Below are 25,717 nucleotides of genomic sequence, written 5' to 3'. Positions count from 1 at the left end.
ACCATCTATACTTTGGAAGTTTCTTGTGGAGGGAACAAAACAAAAAAACATGGAATCCCAGAAAGTGAAACCGTCAGTGGAGCAGTGAAGAATACATCCTAGGATGATAGCTACGCAGCACTCCAGAGAGCAACCAACAGGTTGATTATAGCAAGAGGGACAGAGGCCCTGGGGAAAAAGGGAAATATATAAAACAGAAAGTGAGAGTGACAAGATGGAAAAAGCTGAAATAATAAAGCACAAGATCCAAGAAAAAGAAAGGTAATTAGAAATATCAGACAAGATAAAACAACTCTACAAGAAAGTCATGGCTCAAGTAAGACACACAAAATATGGTATGATTTTAAGTACTTGATGGAGTGAAAAAAAAAATTCTTTTGTCTTGATCCAAAAACATTCTCCTTTGGCACAGGGGCTGAGAAATTCAATCCAAAGTAAAGGAACTGTAATTCTTGAATCCCACATGGCCAACACAGTCCATTTCAAACAGGAAAAATTTAAAATCTAAACAGTAGTCTGTACATAGAGCAGAGAATAATTTCATTTCTAATTCCACTAAAGGACACATGGAAAAAAGAAAACAAAATTCAAATTCTTTACCTTCATTCAACTTGTTGAATACTTTATAAAAAAAACTGGGACAGTAAGAGTTCTATACCGATCTATATGTTTGCTATTTCAATGTTTTCTAGAAGTCTATATTGAGTCAGTGTTTCTACTGATAAACCTATTTAAAATATAAGTATGCCTTATTTGAGTATTTTGACATTTTTGTCAATTATCTCTGCCAAAGACTTCTATTTTTTTTTAAATTGGTAACAGTTGCAGAACCCATCCATAGGGAGATGAAAAGAAAATGGAATAGAGCTATTGATTCTTAGAAGTGACTTTGACATGGCCAAAATTTCAGCAACTTATATGATCAAGTACAGATGTATGGAATATCAAAAATACTTCAGGTGACAGTAGGAAAAATGTGATCTTGTGCTATTACCCTTTTTCTTGGCAGCATAAACCAGAAATTATTTTAAGGTAATCTTTGAAAATGTCTGTGGAATCATATATGAGAAAATTTTGAAGAGTTATTTAAAGATATATACCTAAAGAACTTACACTTGAGAACACAGAGGAACATGCCTGTCATGGAATTGGAAAAAATATTAATCAATGCAAAAACTGTAAGTAATCTTTATGCATATGAAAAAGTCAGAATATTGATTTTGAAATTTGAGATCTTGTTGTTCTTTTAGTATATTTAACAGTATATAGGAAGACTTTCAGCGTTTTAAGTTCCCCTTAGGAATATTTTTTCCCCTTGCACCCTTTTGCTTAATCCTACCCCAGTGATTTTACAAGGCCACAACAAAGCAAACAAGATTAACTTCCTTGTAAAATTTTAAGACTTTTAATATTTAAGGAATACAGTGAACTATTAAAACCTTGAAAGCTCTAACGATTTTGCCAGTTATTAATAAGTATTTATTGGCAAATCTAACAATCTTTAAGAAAGTCAACAGAGTTTAGTCAAATCAGAAAACTGTTGTGTATCAGAACTTATTTATAATAACATCAATCAAAACAAAAATAACTTCCTGCCAGTGACACTGTGGGCATACTCTAAATAAACTGCTATGATCCTAGAACTCAGATCCGTTTCAAACTAAGCAACATATACAGGACACCTTGATTCATATTCATGTTTCATAAAACACGCTGCTGTTTACAATGATACTTCTTCAATCTTATATCGGCCCAGGCTATCACTGCTATTGCTAGAGTATGGTGACTACTCTTAAAAAGGAAGGTTAGTAAGGGACCGAAGAATTCTAAGACACCGTCAGAACCTGAGGCTTCTCTTCTGGTGAGTCACTGAAGTACTGTCATAAAACATAACTTCTAAGAAAAGCATTTTTGTTTTCTATTGATCAGACTTTTTTGTTTGGCTTTCACTGAAAGAATTTGCAGCAATGTGATGAGGGAGGTATTCCTTACAGTCTACTCCTTTAAGAATTGTTTCATAAAATCAGCCATCAAGAGTCCTTACTTTTGTCTCCACTCTTGCTCTGCTGTGTCAGTGGTCACCTTACCTCTTTAGTTTGTCCACCAACATTAATCACTGCCTATCTGCCTGAACACTGAAGATAGGCACCAGTATCCTCTAACTTCTTTGAGCAAAATAAAGTCACATTATATGTGTGTTAATAAAAAAATGAGAGCTCACTGGAATTAAATATTAGGATAAATGAATATGTCATGTTGACTCTAGCTGCCAGTGGGAGCAAAATGCAAATCAGAGGCATCAACAAATAGTATTGAGTTATCCACAGACATGATTGTTCTGCCTCCTGTTACTCTAAGTTTAACATGTTCTTATTCTTGCAGTTTCTAATATATACAAATGCAATGACACAAAGAAATATCTGTAAAACTATTAAAGGTGTGTGTTATCTGGAAGCTATGACTGGAAAGCTATCCAGACTGACACAGTGAAATGAGGGAACAGAATCTGTGAAATTAGATTATAACTTATTGAAGTGAAAACAAGGAATTTGTATAGCCTTCTAAAAGTGTGACAAGCGCCTTTCACGGAGGTTAGAACCAGAAAACAGAACTAGAATCTAAGCATTTATTTATCATACAAATATTTATTTAGCACCTACTATAAAGCTGGATGGTATATCAGGTGCTGGGAAAAAAATTCATGTAAGACAAAGTCCCTGTTACTTTTTGTGAATGATGTAAGAGTTAAAATTAGTCTTTTACATATAGCTACCCAGTTTTTCTAACACTGCTTTTGAATAGGTTTTACTTTTCCCTATGAATTGACTTGTCTTCATTGCCGAAAATGAATAGACCATATAGTGTGTGAGACTTTTCTAATCCAATGATCTACATGGTCCTGTCACATTACTAGTGTCTTGATATTTGTGATTTTATGGACTTTATCTTGAAATCAGGTAGTAATTTTTGTCCAACTGTTTCTTTTGCAAATTTGCACTGGCAATTCTAAATCAATTGCATTTTTATGGAAATTTTAGAGTTAGTTTTTCAATGTCTATAATAAAGAGTGGTGTTATTTCTATTATGATAATATTAAATCTACAGATCAATTTGGAGAGAATGAATATCTTAGCAATATGTAAGACTTAGAAAAATCTTCCCATTTATGAACACTGTGTATTTTTCCATTTACTTAAATCTTCCGTAATAATTTTCAGCAATCATTTGTAGTTTTCAGAGTACAGGGGTAAATTCATCCTCAAATTTTTCATAATTTTGGATGTGTCTATAAAAGAAACTGAACTTCTTATATAATATCCAACTGTCTATTACTAATAAAAATACAATTGATTTTGTACAATGACCTGAATTGAGTTATTCAAGTATATTTTTGAAAATTTCTTAGGATTAGCTATACATACAATTATATTGACTGTGAATTAAGGCGGCTCTATTTGTTTCTAGTTTTCAATGATTATGACTTTCTGTAGGAAGTTGAATTGAAGTGGTAATTACAACATCCTTGCCTTGTTCCTAAATTTACATAGAAAGCATTAAATCTTTATTGTTAAATATGTAAACTGTAAATTTGTCCCCAGATGTTATCAGTGAGACTGAACAACTAAATGGATTTTGAATTTTACTACATGCTTTTTTTTTTTTGTAACTGAGAGGATTGTTTCTTCTTTTTTACGTTAACATGTTAAAACCAAACTTGCATTGCCACTTGGTCATAATGCAGTATTCTTTTTATATATTCTTGGATTAGATTTCCTAGTTTTACTTGAGGATTTTTTGAGTCTATGTTCCCTGAGGGATGTTTCCCTGTAGTTTTTGTTTCTTGTAATGCCTTTGCTTGGCTTTTATACAAACATAAAATTAACCCCATTAACTAAGTTAGGAAGCGTTCCTTCCTCCTCCATTTTCTGGGGAAACTGTGTTACAATTGTTATTGTTGTCCTTAAATGATTGACAAAATTTACATAAAGACACCTGCACCTGGAATTTCTTTGACTAATGTTTTAAATTGTGAATTCAATTTCTTTAATGGATATAGGGCTGTTGAGAGTTTCCATTTCTTTTTTGTCAGGTATGAGTTTATTTCTAGACTCTATTCTATTCCATTTATTTAGATGTCTATCCTTATGCTACTATCACATCATTATGATTAATATAGCTTTGTAATAAGTTTGATATTAGGAAGTGAGTCTGCATACTTTCTTTTTCAAGATTGTTTTTGCTGTTCTGGGTCCCTTGCAATTCTATATGCAATTCCACAAAGAAGATAGCTAGGATACTGATAGGAATTATGCTGAATCTGTAACTTAATTTGGGAAGTCTTGCTATCTTTTTTTTTTTTTAAGATTTTTAAATTTATTTTTTCATGAGAGACACAGAGAGGCAGAGACATAGGCAGAGGGAAAAGGAGCCTCCCTGAGGGGAGCCTGATGTGGGACTCAATCCCAGGACCCTGGCATCATGACCTGAGCTGAAGCAGATGCTCAACCACTGAGCACCACCCAGGTGCTCCGAGCCTTGCGATCTTAGCAATACAGTCTTCTGATCTAAGACCATGGAATGTTTTTCTATTTATTTCGATTTTTAAAAATTTCTTTTAACAATATTTTACAGCTTTCAAACTGTAAGCTTTGTGCTTATTTAAAAAAAGTATTTTACTGGGGGATTCCTGGGTCGCTCAGTGGTTTAGCACTTGCCTTCAGCCCAGGGTGTGATCCTGGAGTCTTGGAATCAAGTCCCATGTCAGGCTCCCTGCGTGGGGCCTGCTTCTCCCTCTGCCTGTGTCTCTGCCTCTCTCTCTCTCTCTCTCTCTGTGTCTCTCATGAATAAATAAATAAAATCTTTAAAAAAGAAAAGTATTTTACTCTTTTTGATGTTATTATAAATATTGTTTACCTGATTTCATTTTTGGATTGCTCACTGTAAATATAGTTAATTTTCACATATTGATTTTATATCCTGCAATTTACCAAACTTACTTGTTCCAGCATTTTAGTGAGTTCATAGGATATCCTACATACATAATCATGTCTTCTGTGAATACACAGAGTTTTACTTTTTCTTTAACAGCCTAGAAGCCGGGACCCCTGGGTGGTTCAGCGGTTTAGCACCTGCCTTTTGCCCAGGGCGTGATCCTGGAGTTCTGGAATCGAGTCCCACATTGGGCTCCCTGCATGGAGCCTGCTTCTCCCTCTGCCTGCATCTCTGCCTCTCTCTCTCTTTCTGTGTGTATATGTCTCTCATGAATAAATAAATAAAATCTTTAAAACAAAAACAAAAACAAAACAAAACAAAAAAACAATCTAGAAGCCTATTTCATATTCTTGCCTAACTGCCCTTGCTACAATTTCTGGTACAATGTTAAATAGAAATGTTGAGAGTGGACATCCCTGTCTTGTTTGAGATCTCAGGAGCAACATATCCAGCCATTCATCATTAAGTATGATGTTACCTGTGGGTTTTTTATAGATGTTCTTTTCTATTTTGAGAATATTCCCTTCTACATTCCTAGACCTTTGAGTTTGTTTTGTTTGTTTTAAATAATGAAGGTTGTTGGGAGATTGTCAAACACTTCTTCCCCATCTACTGAGATGATCACATGGGTTTTTTATTCATATTACTTTGTTTATATGTAATTTTATATCAATATGTTTGTGTATACAATGGTTAACTTACATGTTAACTTGGCAGGGCCATGGTGCTCATGTATTTGTTTAAACATTATTCTAGCTATTTCTGTGAGGGTGCTTGTTGGATGAGATTAACATTTAAATTGGTGGACTGTGAATAAAGTAGATTATTTTCTATAATGTGGGTGGGCCCCACTCAATTACTTAAAGGCCTTAACAGAACAAGACTGACCTCCTCCAAACCAGAAAGAATTCTACCACCAGATTGCCTTTGGAACCAAACTGCAACACTGGCTCTTCCCTGAGTCTCCAGACTGCTGGTTAATCCAGAAGATTCTGGCCTTTCCAGACTCCATAATCACATGAGCTGATTCCTTCTACTAAATCTCCACCTCTGCCCCCCATATATCCTATATGGTTCTGTTTCTTTGCAGAACTCTAATTAATACAGATTTTGGTAGCAGAAAAGGAGTGCTGTGGTAACAAATACCTAAAAATGTGGAAGTAGCTTTGGAACTGGGGAGAAGGTAGAAGCTGAGAGAATCTTGAGGTGCATATTAGAAAAAACTTACATTGCCTTGAAGAGATGACTGGTAGAAATGTGGATGTTAAAGGTAATTCTGGTGAGAAAGCAGACAGAAATGAAGATGTCTTTGGAAACTGGAGGAAAGGTGACCTTGTTTTAAAGTGCTAAACAACTTGGATGCATTATGTTCTAGTGTTTTGTGGAAAGTAGAAATTATAAGTGATCAATTTAAGATACTTATGGAAGAGATTTCTAATAAACAAAATACTAAAGGTGTGTGTGGTCTGGTTTCTCCTTGTTCCTTATAGTAAAATGTGAGAAGAGAAAAATAAATTAAAGGAATTGTCAAGCAAAAAGGAACTGGAACCTGAAGACTTGGAAAATTCTCAGCTTATCCATATTGCAAAAACTGATAAAGTGTGTTCTAACAAGAACACTAAGAGGGGACAGCAGCTCCATAAAGAGATTATGGGTATGACCCATGGATCTAATCAGCCATCCCTACAGAAGCTAGGAATAGACCTGGGGTTGTACTAGGAGAAACACTGCCAGCTCAGACTAATAGGGACAGAGACAAGACAAAAATGAAGGAAGTCTGTTGACTTCTGGGATCTACAGGATGATACAACAGAGATATTTATCCTGCTGCATGTATGTGCCATCTTTCAAAAAAGAGAAGAATGACCCTGAAGGTGGTTCAGGGATCTACAGGGTGGTTACTCTCAGCACAGGCCCAAAGAGCTAGGTTCTTTCCTTCTTGGTTTCAGGGGGCCACACTGCCACTGCTGCTGCCCAGGGCCAATGGGTGACTGCTAGCTTCGTGGGTCTGGAAGGTGAGGCTGCCCAGAGGTGGGCCCAGGGGACAGAGCACTGAGTCTATGAGGGTTAAAATCTTAACAGATTCTTCCCTGATGGTCTTAGACTTGACTGGGAACTGTGACCCTTTTCTTATTTCTGATTTCTCCCTTTTGGAATGGAAATGTCTATCCCATGCTTGTCCCAGCACTGTATTTTGGAAGCAGATAACTTGTCTGGTTTCACAGTGGGAGGGGAATTCTGCCTCAGAATGAATCATACCTCAAGTTTTACGCACATTTGATTTAGATGAGATTTGGAGCAGATGCAATAGCAGGTTAAGACTTAGATGAGATTTGGAGCAGATGCAATAGCAGGTTAAGACTTTTGGCGTTGACTTTGTGGTGAATGTATTTTACATGGGAGGAGGACATTAATTTTGGAGTGTTCTATACTAAACTGTGTCTCCCTAACCCAATTCACACATTGAAGCCCTAACTCCTAATACCTCAGAATGTGACTGTTTTGGATATAGGATATTTAATGAAGTAATTAAGTTAAGCTGAGGACATCAGAGCCCATCAGGATGGGCCCTAATCCAACTGACTGGTGACTTTATAAGGAGAGATTAGGACACATGGAGGGAGACATCAGGGATGTGTACACACAGAGGAAAGGCCACGTGGGAACACAGAAAGAAGGTAGCCATCTCCAAGTCAAGGGACAAAGACCTCAGGAGAAAGTGAACACCTTGCTGACACCTTGATCTTGAACTTTCAATCTCCAAAACTGAGAAAATAAATTTCTGTTGTTTAAGCTACATGGTCTAAGGTATTTTTTAATGGCAGTCCTAGCAAACTAATAAAGTGTATTCCATTTCTTGATTTTCAGATGTTAAGTTAACTTTAATTTACATTCTTGGGATAAATCCTGCATGGTCATGGTAAATAATTCTTTTTATATGTTGCTGGGTTAAGTTTGCTAGTGTTTTTTTTTTTTTTTTTAAGAATAAATGTAACATAAAATATACTATTAGTGACATTTGGTGTATTCATGATATTATACAACTATCATCAATATTTAGTTCCAGAACATTTGCATCATCCACAAAGGATACCCTGTGTCTGTTAAGCAGTCATTCCCCATTCCTCACCACCATAATTTGCTTTTTTATGAATTTGCTGATCTTGGATAGGTCACATAAAAGAAATCATGCAAAATGCACTTTTGTCTCAGGCTTCTTTCATTTAGCATGTTCATCTTCATTGTAGCATATACCAGCATATGTCCTTCTTTTTTACCGTTGAGTATTATTCCGTTGTATGGATACATCACATTCTGTTTATCTAAACATTAGCTGATGGACATTTTGGTTGTTTCCGCTTTTTTGGCTATTGTGAACAATTCTGGTATGAACATCAGTTTACAAGTTTTCGTTTGAATACCTGCTTTGAATGGAATGGAACTGAATTGCTAGGTAATATGCTAATGTCCAAGGCTCTGTATCTGTAGGGAATACAGAATCAAACTTTAATGCATGCTAGCATTCAAATTCCTGCAACCTTCCCTCAATTCGATAATGTGACATATATATACTCTTTACATTTTCACTTTTGCTTATTCTGTTCTTCCAGACTAGGATGTTCTTCCTCCTCTCTTTCTGTCAGTTCTATTTGCTCATACTTCAATTCCCAAGCATTCCCCAAAAAGGTTGCCTATTTCAGTCTGTATAAATATCTCCCTTCTGTGATTTTCTACAGCAATGTCAAGTAATATTATTTAACAGTATATAATTTTTAATGCTCATTTTGAGTAGATTCTTTTCTTTTTACTGAATTATAATTTTTTTTTGAGGATTAGCAACTGTGTCTTATTCTTTGTTACTTTATTCTCCATAGGAGACTGCACAATCCTTAGTATACAGTAGGCTCTTGATAAATCAATATGAAATTGAAAATGGCTATTTGGTTAATGATTACTTTTAATATGGTTAATGTTACTTTAGTGACTGTGCTAGAGCAATGATAAAACAATACAATACTACAATGTGCAAATAAAAATAAATGATTGTGTGGATAAAATTACTTTCACACACAGTATTTACCTTCTGTAGTCTGACATATGATACAATACTAGAGCTTAAAGGTTCTAAAAAAAATCCAGCAGTAGTCTATTTATAAATCCAGACACTGACTGCGGTTGTAATTTGTGTAGTTTGGTTGAACACAGACAAAGACTGTTAAACTCCAAAGCAGGTCAGATTCTTTTACCGCATTAACATGTCTTTAACGTGGTCTCAGAGGGGTGTTTAATGTGACAAACATATCAAACATATCCCAATCACAAAAATAATGCTGAAGTACCAGTTTAGGATCAGCAGTATTTATGAGAGAGGCAGAGCTAGGGGAAGCTGCCCAGTAGATAAGTAAAAGGACCAAGTATTAGATGGGTTAGGCAATATTTAACTTCTGTTTCTAGTCGTGATGTGACCTAGCTCTGTGCCTCAGTTTCTTCATCTGCAAAAAAGGATAATACCTCACAAGGATGTTGAAGGGATTAAAGAAGATAATGTATGTACAAAACTCCAAGATAAAAGATGGAATTAGAAAAATAGTTTTAAGATTACACCTTTATTTTTTTCTGGGCTAGATTTTTAATAGAAAAGATTGGAGAAATGGTATATTTTGAATGTGACCTCTATAAAAATATTTTTAATAAGGAAGAATAAAAATGAGCAATCATTAGTTTTCTAATTCCCAACAGATTTCTGACCATTAAAATGCTCCTGCATGAAGAAACAACTCCTGAAAATAAACTGTTCATAAAAAGAAAGCCAAATCTAAGTTCAAGCACATCATTTTGCCTAAATATTTAAAGTTTTTTAAAAATATTTTATTTATTTATTTGACAGAGAGGAGAGAGTAAGAGCACAAGCAGGGGGGAGGGGCAGTGGGAGAGGGAGAAGCAGGCTCCCCCCACAAAGCAGGGATCCCAGCCCCACACTGGGTTAGGCAGATGCTTAACCCACTGAGCCACCCAGGTGGCCCTTGACTAAATATTTTTTTAAAGTATCCTACAGCAAGAAAAAAACAAGACCTCTAATTCCAGTGAAAACTTGTTCCTAAAGAAAAATCAAACAATTTCATATTGCAGTCACGATATTGTATTTTGAGTATAAAATATAAATAAATAAATAAATAAATAAATAAATAAATAAATATAAGTAAATTGAAATGTATTAACAGAATCTCAAAGAAAAGTGAATGACAACTCAATATAAACTCAGCACAGGGATTACAATAACAATGGTTCACATCTATTAAATACCTAAGCGTGTACCCAGCAACTGTACAAAGCATTTGGCATGCATTATTTCATTTGAGTTTTCCCCAAAATAACATGAGGCAGGTAATATTACAATTCCAATTTTACAGGTCAGGAAATCGAGGCTCAGACAGAGTAATTACCTGTGAAAGCTCATTTAGTCAGAATCTATACCATCTGTCTTACTGTAATGTCAGCTCTGAATTAAAACATTGTATTGAGGGATCTCTGGGTGCCTCAGTGGTTGAGCTTCTGCCTTCAGCTCAGGTAGTGATCCCGGGGTCCTGGGTTGGAGTCTCACATCAGGCTTCCCTGCAGGGAGCTTGCTTCTCCCTCTGCCTATGTCTCTGCCCTCTCTGTGTTTCTCATGAATAAATGAATAAAATCTTAAAAAAAACCCCAATACTGTATTGTATCAAAAAATTTAAAATAAACAATTTACAAATAAAACAATAAACAAAGATCCAATTAAATCAGATTTATAAATAAATGAAGTTTTCTTCATATGAGTTATAATTCAAGTCTATTTGTCACCTTTTCATCATGTTACTAATTATAAACCAAAAAGAAGTAACTATTAAAAATCATGTCAGGACCCAAAAGAATAATAGTGATTCCTTGACTTCACTTCAGTTTTTAGGTAATAGAGTAGGGAAACTAGATAAATGTTATTTCAATTCTGAATGACCTACAAAAATTTTAAAAAGTAAAATCAAAATCTCAATTTTCACATTTTTTCATATAATTGAGGTTTCAGAAAATTTTCATTTGTTTTTAGAACACCTGACCTAGCTTGATACAACCAAACTTTCCATGGATTAATGTACATTAAAATATTTATCAGATCAATAAAGTCTAATAAAGCTAAACTAAAAGAGAAATCCCTAGGCTTTTGAAATTCTTGATTGTTTCATGGAATAACTGAATATTGTTAATTTGTGATCTAATCAGAAGCAGTTATTTGGGAAGTGACTGGAAGTATATTAATAGAATACTGATAGCCATAAAATAAAACCTGTATAAGCCCAAAGGAAACAGGATATAGTGCAAAACATTTAAAACTTAGTAACTATGCAGAATGGTAAACTATAATAATAAACTCAGACATTTCATAAATATTTAGGGTTTGGAATTATAAAAGGAACTAAGTATTTGTATATATACCTGAGTTCATAAAACAATTTTTCGTTTGGAATTACAGGGAAAACATTCAAGTTAGCCTATTTTGACCTTTGCGAACTTTTGGAATACCAGTTTAAGCTTGAGAGAACAACTACTTCATGCTTTAAAGAGTGAAAACTCTAGCTACTTTGTATGTAATTGAGAATGGGATATTTACACATTTAAATGCCCAACTGCAGGTAAACATTTGTCCTTTTGGGAGAGGCTTAGGTGGAAGGGACCCATGGCAAAATGACAATGTTAAGTCCCGGATATCTGCGTGTATTGCCAGTGCCACATAGTCTTAAAAATACTGTTGGATCATCATCATCCTCAGTCAATATTTACTAAGCTTTTTATGACAGCAGTGGCATTAGAAATCAAGAGTTGCTCAAAGATCTTAGTTTATTATATCTTGTTCTATATACTAACATCATTATTTATTGTTTTCATAGTCCAATCATTTGAAGGCTTTAAGCAAAAGAAAGACCTCCCCTGAGGAAGCAGGAATTCTGCATCTTTGGACTCATCACAGCAACATCAACCTGGTTCTCAGCCAGCTGGTTTACCTTGCATATTTTAGACTGGCCACGTTCTACAAATGCATGTGGATTCCTTAAAATAAATCTTTCTCTATGTATGTATACAGTTTCTTGGTTCTCCAGTTTCTCTGGAGAACCCTGACTAATATATACTCCATGATATAATTTTATGGGTCCCATGTTAGCAGATCTTCCAGTTTTTATTGTGACAATCAACTTAATATTTTTAAGTAATGTGTTGATTAAACAAAACATCCATAGGAAAGATTCAAAAGTACTTTTTTCATTATAAGAAACAATACTGGAATGAACATGACAGATGATAATAATATTGTTTCTTGAGTTTTTAATTCTAAAGTTTTAAAGAAAGTAAAATTCAAACAAATTTTTTTCAAGATTTTATTTATTTGAGAATGAGTGAGAGTGAGCAAGAGAGAGTATGAGCAGGGGGAGGGGCAGGGGAAGAGGGGAAGAGGGAGAAGCAGGCTCTCCACTGAGCAGGGAGCCTGATGTAAGGCTGGATCCCGGGACTCTGGGATCATGACCTGAGCCAAAGGCAGACAGTTAACAGACTGAGCCACCCAGGTGCCCCTTAACAAATATTTCTAGTAACAGCTTTCAAATTTGAACACTGTTGGCCTGGAAAAAAATAAACTTTGTTGGCAGACGACATACTCTATTATATGAAGACTCCGTTTTGCCCCACATCCTTGCAAATGACTAATCAAGATGTTGGACGAGGTCTATACTATTTCCAATCATTTTACTCATCAGCAAGTTCGTACTGTATGCACTGTATACACTACTACTCCAAAGAAACTTTTCCTCTGAAGAAACTTTCAATCTTGTATTAAATTTCATTGTTTATTAATTTGTTTGGCAAATATTTACTGATGGCCTGGTGTATATAAAGAATAGAAGCCCTGGTAGAGGAATTAAGAGAAATAGTCATACAACTATTTCATAGGTAAACATGAGGTATGGATTGTGAGAGCACCATGGTGAAAGAACTATGGTAGACAATTTTTTGGTAGACTCAGATAATTTCTGATTGAGAAGATAAGAAGAAGACTAATGGGAGTAGCTGGTATTTAAATTGTGTTCTGGAGGCTCAATAAGAATGTGACAGGCTGAGATGGAGTGTTCTAAGAGGAATAGGTGACATTTGGGAAAGCACTGGAGTGGGAAATTGTGGGGTGTGTCCAGGAAATAGTGAACAGTTCATTTTGGGAGTACAAGTAACAGTCAATTCAGTACAACAAATATTTACTGGGTTCCTACTATGTGTGAGGCACTTTACTGGCACTGGTGATGCTGATATCAATGAAAAAAGATGAAATAGTAATTCAAGCATAGACATAATTCAGAAAGAACAAGGCTTCATGAATGTTCAGCTAAAGAGTTTGGAATTTATTGTATAGCTAATGTGTTATTATTAAGTAGTGTCAATGGCTGAGTGAGAAGTTGAAAATAATGAATCAGCAATCTTAACAGGAATAAGGAATGGAGACAAGTAGATGAAGTAGGAAGAAAAGTCTGGCTCTGAGATTATCCAAGCCTTATCTAAGGCAGGAACTGTGTGAAATAAGATGGCAAAAGTAATAGACACTGCAAGGAAAAGTGTAGCAAAATTTGACCACTGCATACATTTGTGAAAAGGGACAAATGAAGGATCACCTCAGTGTGAGGCAATTGGCACCTGTGGAACTACAGTAATGGTGATTCTGGACCAAGAGCAGGGGAAATACTACTTTTTTATCTAACAACATATAAGATTAAGTTTTTCTCAAGCTAACAGTAATAATATTAATAGATGCCAAACACCAGTTGAAAGTCCCACTTTAACTCTGGACCTTTTTGCTAATCCACAATGATTAAATGACAAAGTATTTTGTTAAATGCTCTTAAAAGAGGAGGAAGGGTCATTTGATTGAAAAACAAAAAACAGTAGAACTATATGGATGAGTTTTAGTTTTGCTTTTTAACTTATTGTTAGAATAACGCCCAGCAAATAGTGAAAACTGACAATGCAAAAAATATCCTTCTGGGCACAAAGTTATAGAAGCACAAAATATTCAGTAGAAAGAGCCTTTTACTAATTTAATAGTTGCCTTACATCTAAAAAAGCAAAAATTTTAAAGGAGTTTTATCAATAATACTGCTAATTTATTTCCTTTGCACAGTGCTTTACGGGTTTTAAAAAACATCCAGACATATTATCTCATTGATTTTCACAATAAGTAGGTCAGGTATCTCTGTATACAGGTGAAGTAATTGACATTCAGAAGTAACTTCTTAAATGTCACATTCTATAATTTGAGAGGAGGAAGGTAAGAATCTTTAATAACTATATTCCAAATCACTGGACATACAGAAAATGCAAACCTTAAGGGTTTTTGTTTTTCAAACTTCATTTTAATTTTCTTTTTGTTTTTGCATTCCAGAGCCACTAACAAATATATATGGTGGTTTGAATAGTAAAGGTGAAGCCAGTTTTGCGTTAAAAAGACCTTGAAAATAGGTGCAACTTAATAGTATAAGAAGATAGTTCTCTTAATAATTTTTTTTAAGATTTTATTTTTTAAGTAATCTCTACATCCAACATGGGGATTGAACTCCAAACCCCAAGATCAAGAGTTGCATGCTCTATTGACTAAGCCAGTCAGGTGCCACAACAGTTCTTGATACTAAACATCACTAAACAAAAATTTAATCTACCTCATGTGAAAGGGTGACAAATTTCACAAAATGTTAGAACCAACTACAAAAAGCCCCTAGTGTCAAAGTTAAAGAAACTGAAAGCTTGGAGCTTGCCTATGCTTAAAAAAAAAAAAAAAAATCTGGTTAATGGCAAAAATGAAGAATTAGGATCTTCTTTTGTTCTTTTTATTACTGCTTTAGCAGTATGGTACCATAACACAGTTTAATGGATAGTTTTTTTTTTTTCCAAAGATTTTACTCATTTATTTATGAGACACACACACAGAGAGAGAGAGAGAGAGAGAGAGAGAGGCAGAGACATAGCCAGAGGGAGAAGCAGGCTTCCTGCAAGGAACCCAATGGAGAGACTTGATCCCAGACCCCAAGATCATGCCCTGAGCCCAAAGCAGAGACTCAACAGCTGAGTCACACAGGTGTCCCTTGGATAGTTAATTCTTACTGAAAATACATATGTGACAAAATTGTTCATGTCATTGGGCAGTCCAATTAGCACTACTGATTAGAATACTGAATGAATGAAGTCAGGATAAAGTATTCAACCCTTCTTGATGAGGGATTGCACTGAGAAAAACGTTGCTCCCTGGCTAGAGCTTGCATGCCATAGTCACTGCTGACTGTCTTATCAATGCATAGTTCTAACTGAGAGAACATAATGGTTTAAGGATAACCTATCACTACCACTAAAAAAACAAACAAAACAAAATACCAGATCTTAGTGACAGTAATGCTTTTGATTGCTAAGGATGGCATATACACAGACAAAAACTGTAAGAAGCAAAAGACTCATATTAAATAAAATTTAGAAAAATAATGTAGAAAAATTAAGAATTTCACTCTCTTTTTCAATATATATTACATGGGCTCTATATTATGGCCTTTACAACTTTGAAAGGTATATTATAAACCATGGTAAGTAGGGCTTATGTTTTAGTCCAGTTTTCACTATGTCAAACATGTAAGTATTCTACTGAATTATTTCTATGATTAAGAAAATACCAGTACAATCATAGGAGACATACTACCTTAAAATATGAAGCATTCAATAATTTTGTTCTAAAATGTGAAATTTACCAGGTTCTGTAAGGCATCACAACTTCCCACATGCAATCATACAAAATATAATACAAACTTAAAACTGCTGTTACTATAAATATTAAATCCTGGTTTACTGGTATCAAACAACAGGATCTTATTCTTATCCACACACTTGAATTTACACTTTTTTTAAGCAAAAGGAAATATACGGAAGTACTATAAAATCAGCAAACACTGAAACTTGGGCATTCTCTCGATTAGAAACTTTGTTATTATTATGCCTCCTGAACTTAGGAATGCAGCACTACAGGTTTACAATAACAGGAAAAAAGTCATTACTAAATATAAATCTAACCCTTACAAACCTGATGAAGCTGTTTAGATTGAAACTAATGAAGCTGTTGCAAATGAATTTAGCATTTAGCACAGCGATGAGGAGGTATTAATACTTTCCTAATAACACTTTTGTAATAAGGTAAATTTATTTTAAATCTTCCTATTGCTATTCCTGTCTTTGTTATGCCTTCTGCTTTAATGTGAAAGAGCTGTCAGTTATAATGGTTTAGTATCCCTACGCAACCACCTCATTGCTCCTGTCCCTAACTCTGCCAAAGGAAATGAAAGGCCAACATTTCTCTTCTTTGGACTTAAAATCTTCTAAAACTCAAAGGAAACAAAACAGAGAAACTCAGAAATATATATTTCTGTTTTCCTTATTTCCATACATGGATATGGAATGATTATATTAAGAGTAGCTCTTAGTGCACATAGCCCTGCAAAGGAAAACTATTCTTAGAAAAAAATTTAAAGGGAAGAAGGTCATTATCACTAACTGGCAGAACTATAGGCAAGGTAGAATGAAAGTTATCAGCATATTTTAATCTGCCATAAAACTAATAACCGATCATACATCTCCCTGGCTTTGGCCGTTGGAAAGCTGAGAGCCAGATTTATTCTTGAAGTTTATTTATTCTTTTGTTGTTTCATGGTATATACATACAAGCTGTATACTGACCTGTTCCTGACTGACCATCTATTCAAGTGAGTAAGAAACACTGTTTACTTTCATTTGAATCAATTAAATCAGAATGTGAGCTCCCTTGAAATTTCAGCTTTGTTCTTTTAGTAATTGCCTCTCCCTTCCCAGAGTTTTATATCCCAGGGATTTTATCCCTATGCTCTTTTAAATAAATTTCTGTATATATCCTTACAGAATATTCTTTGTACATTTAAAAAAAATGTGGTAAGACAATATAAAACTTACCATTTTAACCATTTTTAAGTGTACAATTCAGTGGCGTGAAGCACACTCACAATGTTGTGTGACCATTAGCACATCCATTTTCAGAACTTTTTCACCATCCCAATCAGAAACTCTGTATCTATTAAATCAGTACTCCCCATCCTCTCCCTCCCCAGCCCCACTCCCTTTCCCTCAGCCAGTGGTAACTCTCTATTCTCCTTTCTATCTCTATGAACTTGCCTATTCTAGATACCTCATAGAAATGGAATCATACAATATTTACCTTTTCTCTCTGGCTTATTCCACCTTAGCATAATGCATTCATGTTGTACCATGTATCAGAACTTCATTTCTTTTCAGGGCTGAGTAATATTCCATTATATGTATATAACACGTCTTGTTTATTCATTAATCTGTTGATGGGCACTTGGCTCATTCTGTTTTCACCTTTTAGCTAATTTGAAGAATACAGTACGGACATTGTTGTGCAAGTATCTGTTCAATTCTTTTAGGGTATATACCTACCTGTGGAATCGCTGGATCATGTGGGGGAATTCAATGTCTAACTTTTTAAGCAACTGCCAAACTGTTTTCAAAAGCAGACGCATCATTTTATATCTCCGTTAACAATGCATGAAAGTTCTCTGTACCTTTTTTGTTTTGATAGAAATGTGGATGCAACTTTCCTCATAGGCACCACACATTCCCTCGTGTAACACATACCATACAGGTTTCTTCCTTTAATACATAGATAGCTGTTTATTTCAACATGTAGCTTTATCTATTTTTAGGTCATTTTCCATTACAGCATTTATAGTGAGTACCCACAACACAGGCCAATATTTTCAGAGACAATAGCCAAATGGGTATTCAGTACATTAGTTTCATAAATCGTTTACCTCTTCATATCTAGTGACTCTTCCCTCCTCTCAATTTCACCTACTTCTAAGGCAATGCTTTTAATATTGTCAGTGCTCAGACTGAGTGCTTCACCTCCGAAATCTTAAATAGCAACATTCCACTTTCTGCCTACAACCTCTGATCCTTTTAGCTCTTGAATTTCTTATTCCCACTACCTTTGCTTTTGATTTCAAGATTCTGGATTTCTTGATTCCTCCTTTTTCTCCTGGTACACAGGTTCTTTCCGTTTTATTTCCTGCTATATTTAGCTTACACTATCATTCATCATTTCAACAACTTTTTGCTAGTTCAACCACTCTCCTCATCATATTAGTCCCACAAATTTGTAATCCTGAATCACTTCAATCCTTTGCCTTCTGTGCTATAAGACAGCTGAACATGTTAAGTTATGCAACTGTACAAACCAGAACTCATACTAATCTATCCCATTTATTTGCAGCTAGCTCTTCAGAATTGCTTGGCTCGTTCTTGCCCTTCTTTACTTCTCTTTCCAATCCCCTTTGGTAGCTACTCTGGTATTCCTTTCAAAGCCTTCTGCTGTCTGTATTTTAGAAGCCCATGTTGACCCTCACACTTTACAGGAAAAAAAAAAAAACTATTAATTGTGAACTGAAATGAAACTATTAATTGTGAACGGAAATTTATTCCTATTCCACAGCTATTCTGTCCTTCAGTCAGTCCTATCTGTGAACATAAGCTGACCAGCTTCCTGTTCAAGGCAAACACTTCTGCAGATTCTAAATTCGATCTTGTCCTATTTTTTTAGGAATCCTGTTCCATCTGTACCAATTCTCCCTATTGGCTCTTTACAGTTAATCACAAGCACACTCAAATACATATCTGCCATTTTCCAAAAATGAAGAAGTCCTTACCCTATCTTCCTTTCTTCTCGACTGTCATTAATGTCTTTCCTATTCAAGTTTCCTCAAGGAACCACTCTATTGTCTAGATTACTATGCTTCTTTACCTCTAATCATTCTTCCATTCACAGAAAACTGTCTTCTGTATCTGATGTTTCATTAAAACTACTTCTGTGGAGGATAGTCATGACCAGCAATATATCATGACATAATCCTTTCATAACTATTTCAGTAAAACTGATTTTGAGTTAATTGCATTTTATGTATTTAACATTATTCTAAGAGGGGGTAAAATTAAAAGAAAATCTTTCAGTAACCCACAGGCCAAGTTAGTGAATTCTTACACTTCGGAACTGGAGGGTATTACGCTGAGTGAAATAGAACTGGAGGGTATTATGCTGAGTGAAGTAAGTCAATCGGAGAAGGACAAACATTGTATGGTCTCATTCATTTGGGGAATATAAATAATAGTGAAAGGGAATAGAGGGGAAGGGAGAAGAAATGGGTAGGAAATATCAAAAAGGGAGACAGAACATGGAAGACTCTTAATTCTGGGAAACGAACTAGGGGTGGTGGAAGGGGAGGAGGGCGGGGGGTAGGGGTGACTGGGTGACGGGCCCTGAGGGGGGCGCTTGACGGGATGAGCACTGGGTGTTATTCTGTATGTTGGCAAATTGAACACCCATAAAAAGTAAATTTATTATTAAAAAAAAAAGAAAAATACCAGTGTGACCTACTGAATTAATTTCACAACTACTCTTAGAGCATAAATTAAATAAGTGTTAAAAATCCTTCAGTGGCATTCCTTTAGAAACTTCTCATATTTATAATTGGCAAAAGGCTATTATTATTATTATTCATGTACTGTTTTAAAAATATGTATCATTTCAGAGATGGTATTTAGATGAGCAAATAGTTCAATAGACAGCTAAACTCTATTCAGACAACTTGTTTATGGTTATATTTTATAATTCTGATGGGAATATAAATTTAAATTTTACCAAATGCAGGAAGGAAAAAAGAAGGTAGAATAAAGAATATTTTATCCCTGAATCATTTTAAAATTATAAAAATGTTTTAACTTAATGTTTAATTTCACTGAGGTATTTCTTCATTCACTAAAATCAGGTAGAAACATTTCCCAAACCAACAGATTTATTTATGCCCAGGTTAAGAAGAATTTTACCTGTAGTAAACTCGAAGTGTTTGGATTTCTTCTTCTAGTTTTTTGTACTGTTGAATTGCAGTCTCTCTGGCTTGTTGCATAGCCAACAACTTTGCCTGCAAGTAATTAATATTTTAAGAAATTAATATCAGTATTGGTATGTTAGAATACAGTATTGTAGTATAAATAGGAGCCTTAAATTTGTGTCAGTATTATTTAATAGAGTCTCATAATTTCCCACAAAATAATCAAATTATATTAATAACAGACATATTGAAAACAAGAACATATTAAATGTACCAAGTTTGCTCATTACTAAACTTCAGCCTTATTCATCTGTATCATCAGATATATGCTCTTCTGCAATGTTTAACTTTATACACAGAATTCAGAATGTGGAACATGGGTTCAGAGCAATATCTAGAGTAGAGATAAGCACAATGGGTGTTTCACATACAAACTTAATGTGGCTCCACTGCCTGATCACACCAGATTTTCTTTTAACTTTATTAATGGTAAAACCCAGAAAATTCTAAATATGTTGTTAAGCTATCCTTGATATTTAATGTGAAAAAAATACACAAGAGTATAACCTGATTCTTAGAGATAAGACTTAACCTTTTCGATTCCTTTTCTGCAGGAAAAAAAAATCTCTAGAGAGAGTATGGCAATAGTCTTGAATGTTAGAGGTTCTTTTATTCAAAGGATGTTATTGTTCCTCTCTACCTATAATATTCAAATTTTAAAGGGTTTGCAATCATTTTTTTTTGTTAGGGGTTCATATTCATAATTTTAGAAAAACTGCCAACCTCCAACCATCTTTCGCACTGGGTTTCAGGTGGAGCCAAAAAAAGTTTTCAACGTAACTTTTAAAAATGGTACTGGTGAATCAGATTTCAGTTTTATTAATTCAAAATTTAATTACATGGAACGATGGACTTTCACTTTAAGTGGTCTTTGATAGGTAACACAGAGCAAATTGTTATCAGACACCTCACAAACAACATTAATGGCAATAATTAATAAGTAATTCAGTTTGGAGGCAGAAGTTGACTAATTTTGCTGAACTCATATGATTTCACTGGAATTATTTTCTTGCATAAGAATAAAGTCATAAGACAAACTGTGAAATCCTGACCACAAGAAAATTAATTAGTGTAATGTAAGTGAACACTTTCCTACTTTAGTAATGGAGAATGATGAAAACAATGCAGCAATTCAGGTCTTTCTATAACTTTAGGAACTAAAGTAAATAATTTGTTTTCTATCTGGTCTGGGAAACAGGACAAAGAATTACTTCTTCATTCTTTTTTTTTCATTCTTTTTTTTTTAAATCTTATTTATTTATTCATGAGAAACATAGAGAGAGGCAGAGACATAGGCAGAGGGAGGAGCAGGCTCCATGTGGGTATCCTGATGTGGGACTTGATCCCAGAACCCCAGGATCATGCCCTGAGCCAAAGGCAGACGCTCAACCACTGAGCCACCCAGGTGCCCCTCTTCATTCTTTCAATTTAAGATGTTCCTTTTAACATTCATATTCTAGAATTACAGACTAAACATTCTCAAAAATGATTAAAAAGCATTTAAAAATAGATGACTGGTTCTTTATGCCAAAAAATGGACAGCTTTGCCAGTTTTCAGTAAATTATAAAATGTGATTGAAATGGTAACATGGACCACTGTGACTAATGGTCAAAAAGAATCACACAAGAAAGGACAGACATATCACATTCAACTTATAAAATGTTGAACATTCTGTGGCATGTATTTAAAGGATAGATACTGAACAGGTAATAAAGGATTTGCTAAACAAATATATAACAATGCTAAGTATCTTAGATGATTATTTTGAAGGTATTTTTTTAACTTGGTACTTCTGCAAAAACAACCCCCCCCCAAAAAAAAACCCCTCTCAAAAACAGAAAGCAAAACCAACAATGTTCTTGTAGGAAAATGCCACAATGAAGATTTCTGCCTAAGAAATTTCTGCAATAAAAATGGGAACATGAGAATTTTACTTCAATTCTTGTGCTTTAGGTAATATTGACTTTTTCACTTCTCTTGTTTCATTTACTTGGCTGTGAAGATTTGGTGTGGCTGCATTGCAATCCACTTAGTTTATTAATTCCAAATGTCTAATCTTATGCCAAGGCCCTGCTGACTATAGTCAAAACTATTATAAGCCTCCTAGCCTTACAACCTCCTTTTTCTCTTTATGAGATATATGTTCAACTGGCCAGCATTTCTTTTTTGGGGAAATACCTTTACCCTCTGCCATAGTGACCCTGTTCAGTCCTGATGGTTAGGGTGAACTGCATTCCCCATCACCTCAGGTATACATAATTCAGATTGTTCATCAGCCCCAGAAGATAACTGAATCCTGATGACATCATTTGTATTCCTGGATCCCCTATGCCGGACAGCTCCAGATCCATTCCATTTCTTGGAATACTTCCTGAGTATAAAGATCTTTTTTTGGCTTAGGTTAGCTTGAGTTAGATTTATGTTATTATGTGAGAAAGCTTAACTGATTTAAATGTGCTGTTTACTTCTATTGCATTTCCTACTTTCACTATCAATATCATATAATTCCATCACAAGTCAATAGTAAATTGCATATCAAAACATTAAGCAAATTAGTGAACAAGACTTTTTTTCCTGTTCCTCAGGCATATTTCCCATATTTCTGGCAATTACAGTAATAAAAACTGCATGCATTCATTTATGTGTGTATATATAAAATATGTATATATATAAATATATACCTTAAATAAACTAACAGAATTTAAAAAGTATAAGAAAATATACAATATAAAGTAAATCTTTTTCTACTAAAACTGTTTGGAAAGATAGAAAGAGATGGAGTACTTCCAAATTCGTTCTATGAGGCCAGCATCACCTTAATTCCAAAACCAGACAAAGACCCCACCAAAAAGGAGAATTATAGACCAATATCCCTGATGAACATGGATGCAAAAATTCTCAACAAGATACTAGCCAATAGGCTCCAACAGCACATTAAGAAGATTATTCACCATGACCAAGTAGGATTTATCCCCAGGACACAAGGCTGGTTCAACACTCGTAAAACAATCAATGTGATTCATCATATCAGCAAGAGAAAAACCAAGAACCATATGATCCTCTCATTAGATGCAGAGAAAGCATTTGACAAAATACAGCATCCATTCCTGATCAAAACCCTTCAGAGTGTAGGGATAGAGGGAACATTCCTCAACATCTTAAAAGCCATTTACAAAAAGCCCACAGCAAATATCATTCTCAATGGGGAAGCACTGGGAGCCTTTCCCCTAAGATCAGGAACAAGACAGGGATGTCCACTCTAACCACTGCTATTCAACATAGTACTGGAAGTCCTAGCCTCAGCAATCAGACAACAAAAAGACATTAAAGGCATTCAAATTGGCAAAGAAGAAGTCAAACTCTTCCTCTTCGCCGATGACATGATACTCTACATAGAAAACCCAAAAGCCTCCACCCCAAGATTGCTAGAACTTATACAGCAATTTGGTAGCGTGGCAGGATACAAAATCAGTGCCCAGAAATCAATGGCATTTCTATACACTAACAATGAGACTGAAGAAAGAGAAATTAAGGAGTCAATCCCATTTATAATTGCACCCAAAACCATAAGATACCTAGGAATAAACCTAACCAAAGAGGTAAAGGATCTATACCCTAAAAACTATAGAACACTTCTGAAAGAAATTGAGGAAGACACAAAGAGATGGAAAAACATTCCATGCTCATGGATTGGCAGAATTAATATTGTGAAAATGTCAATGTTACCCAGGGCAATTTACACGTTTAATGCAATCCCTATCAAAATAACATGGACTTTCTTCAGAGAGTTAGAACAAATTATTTTAAGATTTGTGTGGAATCAGAAAAGACCCAGAATAGCCAGGGGAATTTTAAAAAAGAAAACCATATCTGGGGGCATCACAATGTCAGATTTCAGGTTGTACTACAAAGCTGTGGTCATCAAGACAGTGTGGTACTGGCACAAAAACAGACACATAGATCAATGGAAAGAATAGAGAACCCAGAAGTGGACCCTGAACTTCATGGTCAACTAATATTCGATAAAGGAGGAAAGACTATCCATTGGAAGAAAGGCAGTCTCTTCAATAAATGGTGCTGGGAGAATTGGACATCCACATGCAGAAGAATGAAACTAGACCACTCTCTTTCACCAAACATAAAGATAAACTCAAAATGGATGAAAGATCTAAACGTGAGACAAGATTCCATCAAGGTCCTAGAGGAGAACACAGGCAACACCCTTTTTGAACTTGGCCACAGTAACTTCTTGCAAGATACATCCACGAAGGCAAAAGAAACAAAGGCAAAAATGAATTGTTGGGACTTCATCAAGATAAGAAGCTTTTGCACAGCAAAAGATACAGTCAACAAAACTAAAAGACAACCTACAGAATGGGAGAAGATATTTGCAAATGACATATCAGATAAAGGGCTAGTTTCCAAGATCTATAAAGAACTTATTAAACTCAACACCAAAGAAACAAACAATCCAATCATGAAATGGGCAAAAGACATGAAGAGAAATCTCACAGAGGAAGACATAGACATGGCCAACATGCACATGAGAAAATGCTCTGCATCACTTGCCATCAGGGAAATACAAATCAAAACCACAATGAGATACCACTCACACCAGTGAGAATGGGGAACATTAACAAGGCAGGAAACTACAAACGTTGGAGAGGATGCGGAGAAAGGGGAACCCTCTTTACACTGTTGGTGGGAATGTGAACTGGTGCAGCCACTCTGGAAAACTGTGTGGAGGTTCCTCAAAGAGTTAAAAATAGACCTGCCCTACCACCCAGCAATTGCACTGTTGGGGATTTACCCCAAAGATTCAGATGCAATCAAACGCTGGGACACCTGCACCCCGATGTTTATAGCAGCAATGTCCACAATAGCCAAACTGTGGAAGGAGCCTCGGTGTCCATCGAAAGATGAATGGATGAAGAAGATGTGGTTTATGTATACAATTGAATATTACTCAGCCATTAGAAACGACAAATACCCACCATTTGCTTCAACGTGGATGGAACTGGAGGGTATTATGCTGAGTGAAGTAAGTCAATCGGAGAAGGACAAACATTATATGTTCTCATTCACTTGGTGAATATAAATAATAGTGAAAGGGAATATAAGGGAAGGGAGAAGAAATGTGTGGGAAATATCAGAAAGGGAGACAGAACATAAAGACTCCTAACTCTGGGAAAGGAACTAGGGGTGGTGGAAGGGGAGGAGGGCGGGGGGTGGGGGGGAATGGGTGACGGGCACTGGGGGTTATTCTGTATGTTGGTAAATTGAACACCAATAAAAAATAAGTTTATAAAAAAACAGTAAATCTTTCTCCCACCTCCAAACATCAATACAAATCCCTTTCTTGAGATTAGCAGTCATCTGCTTATTGTATATACTTCCAGAAATAGTCTATACGTGTAAGTACTTATGTGTATATATGTGATTTGCAACTACATACACCTATTTATAATATTGATGGCATTCTTTACACAGTTATAATTTTTTTCTTAAATTTAAAAAAATATTTTGCTATTTTGCTTCTTATTTAAAAAGAAAATTGTATACTCCAACCCATATATTGCACTACTAGCTATATTCTCTCCTTCCCTTCCACTGCCAAAATGAAACACTTCCATGAATTTGGACTTACCATTTTCAAGGGTATTTTATACTTTTATTATATAGTTATGTA

General features: G+C 35.1%; 1 protein-coding gene across 13 annotated transcripts in view; it reads right to left on the bottom strand.

Moving 5' to 3' along the window:
• Window positions 1–25,717, bottom strand: part of MIPOL1 (mirror-image polydactyly 1) — a 323,462-nt gene that overhangs the window by 97,957 nt on the left and 199,788 nt on the right. For all 13 annotated transcript variants that reach the window (XM_026019075.2, XM_072761454.1, XM_072761451.1 and 10 more), the window contains one exon: window positions 19,963–20,057. In XM_026019075.2, coding sequence (XP_025874860.1) covers window positions 19,963–20,057 — 95 coding nt within the window. The remainder of the gene's footprint in view (window positions 1–19,962; window positions 20,058–25,717) is intronic.

This window comes from Vulpes vulpes, chromosome 6 (genome assembly GCF_048418805.1).
Source record: "Vulpes vulpes isolate BD-2025 chromosome 6, VulVul3, whole genome shotgun sequence".
NCBI lineage: Eukaryota > Metazoa > Chordata > Mammalia > Carnivora > Canidae > Vulpes > Vulpes vulpes.
This window is presented reverse-complemented; position numbering and strand designations above follow the sequence as displayed.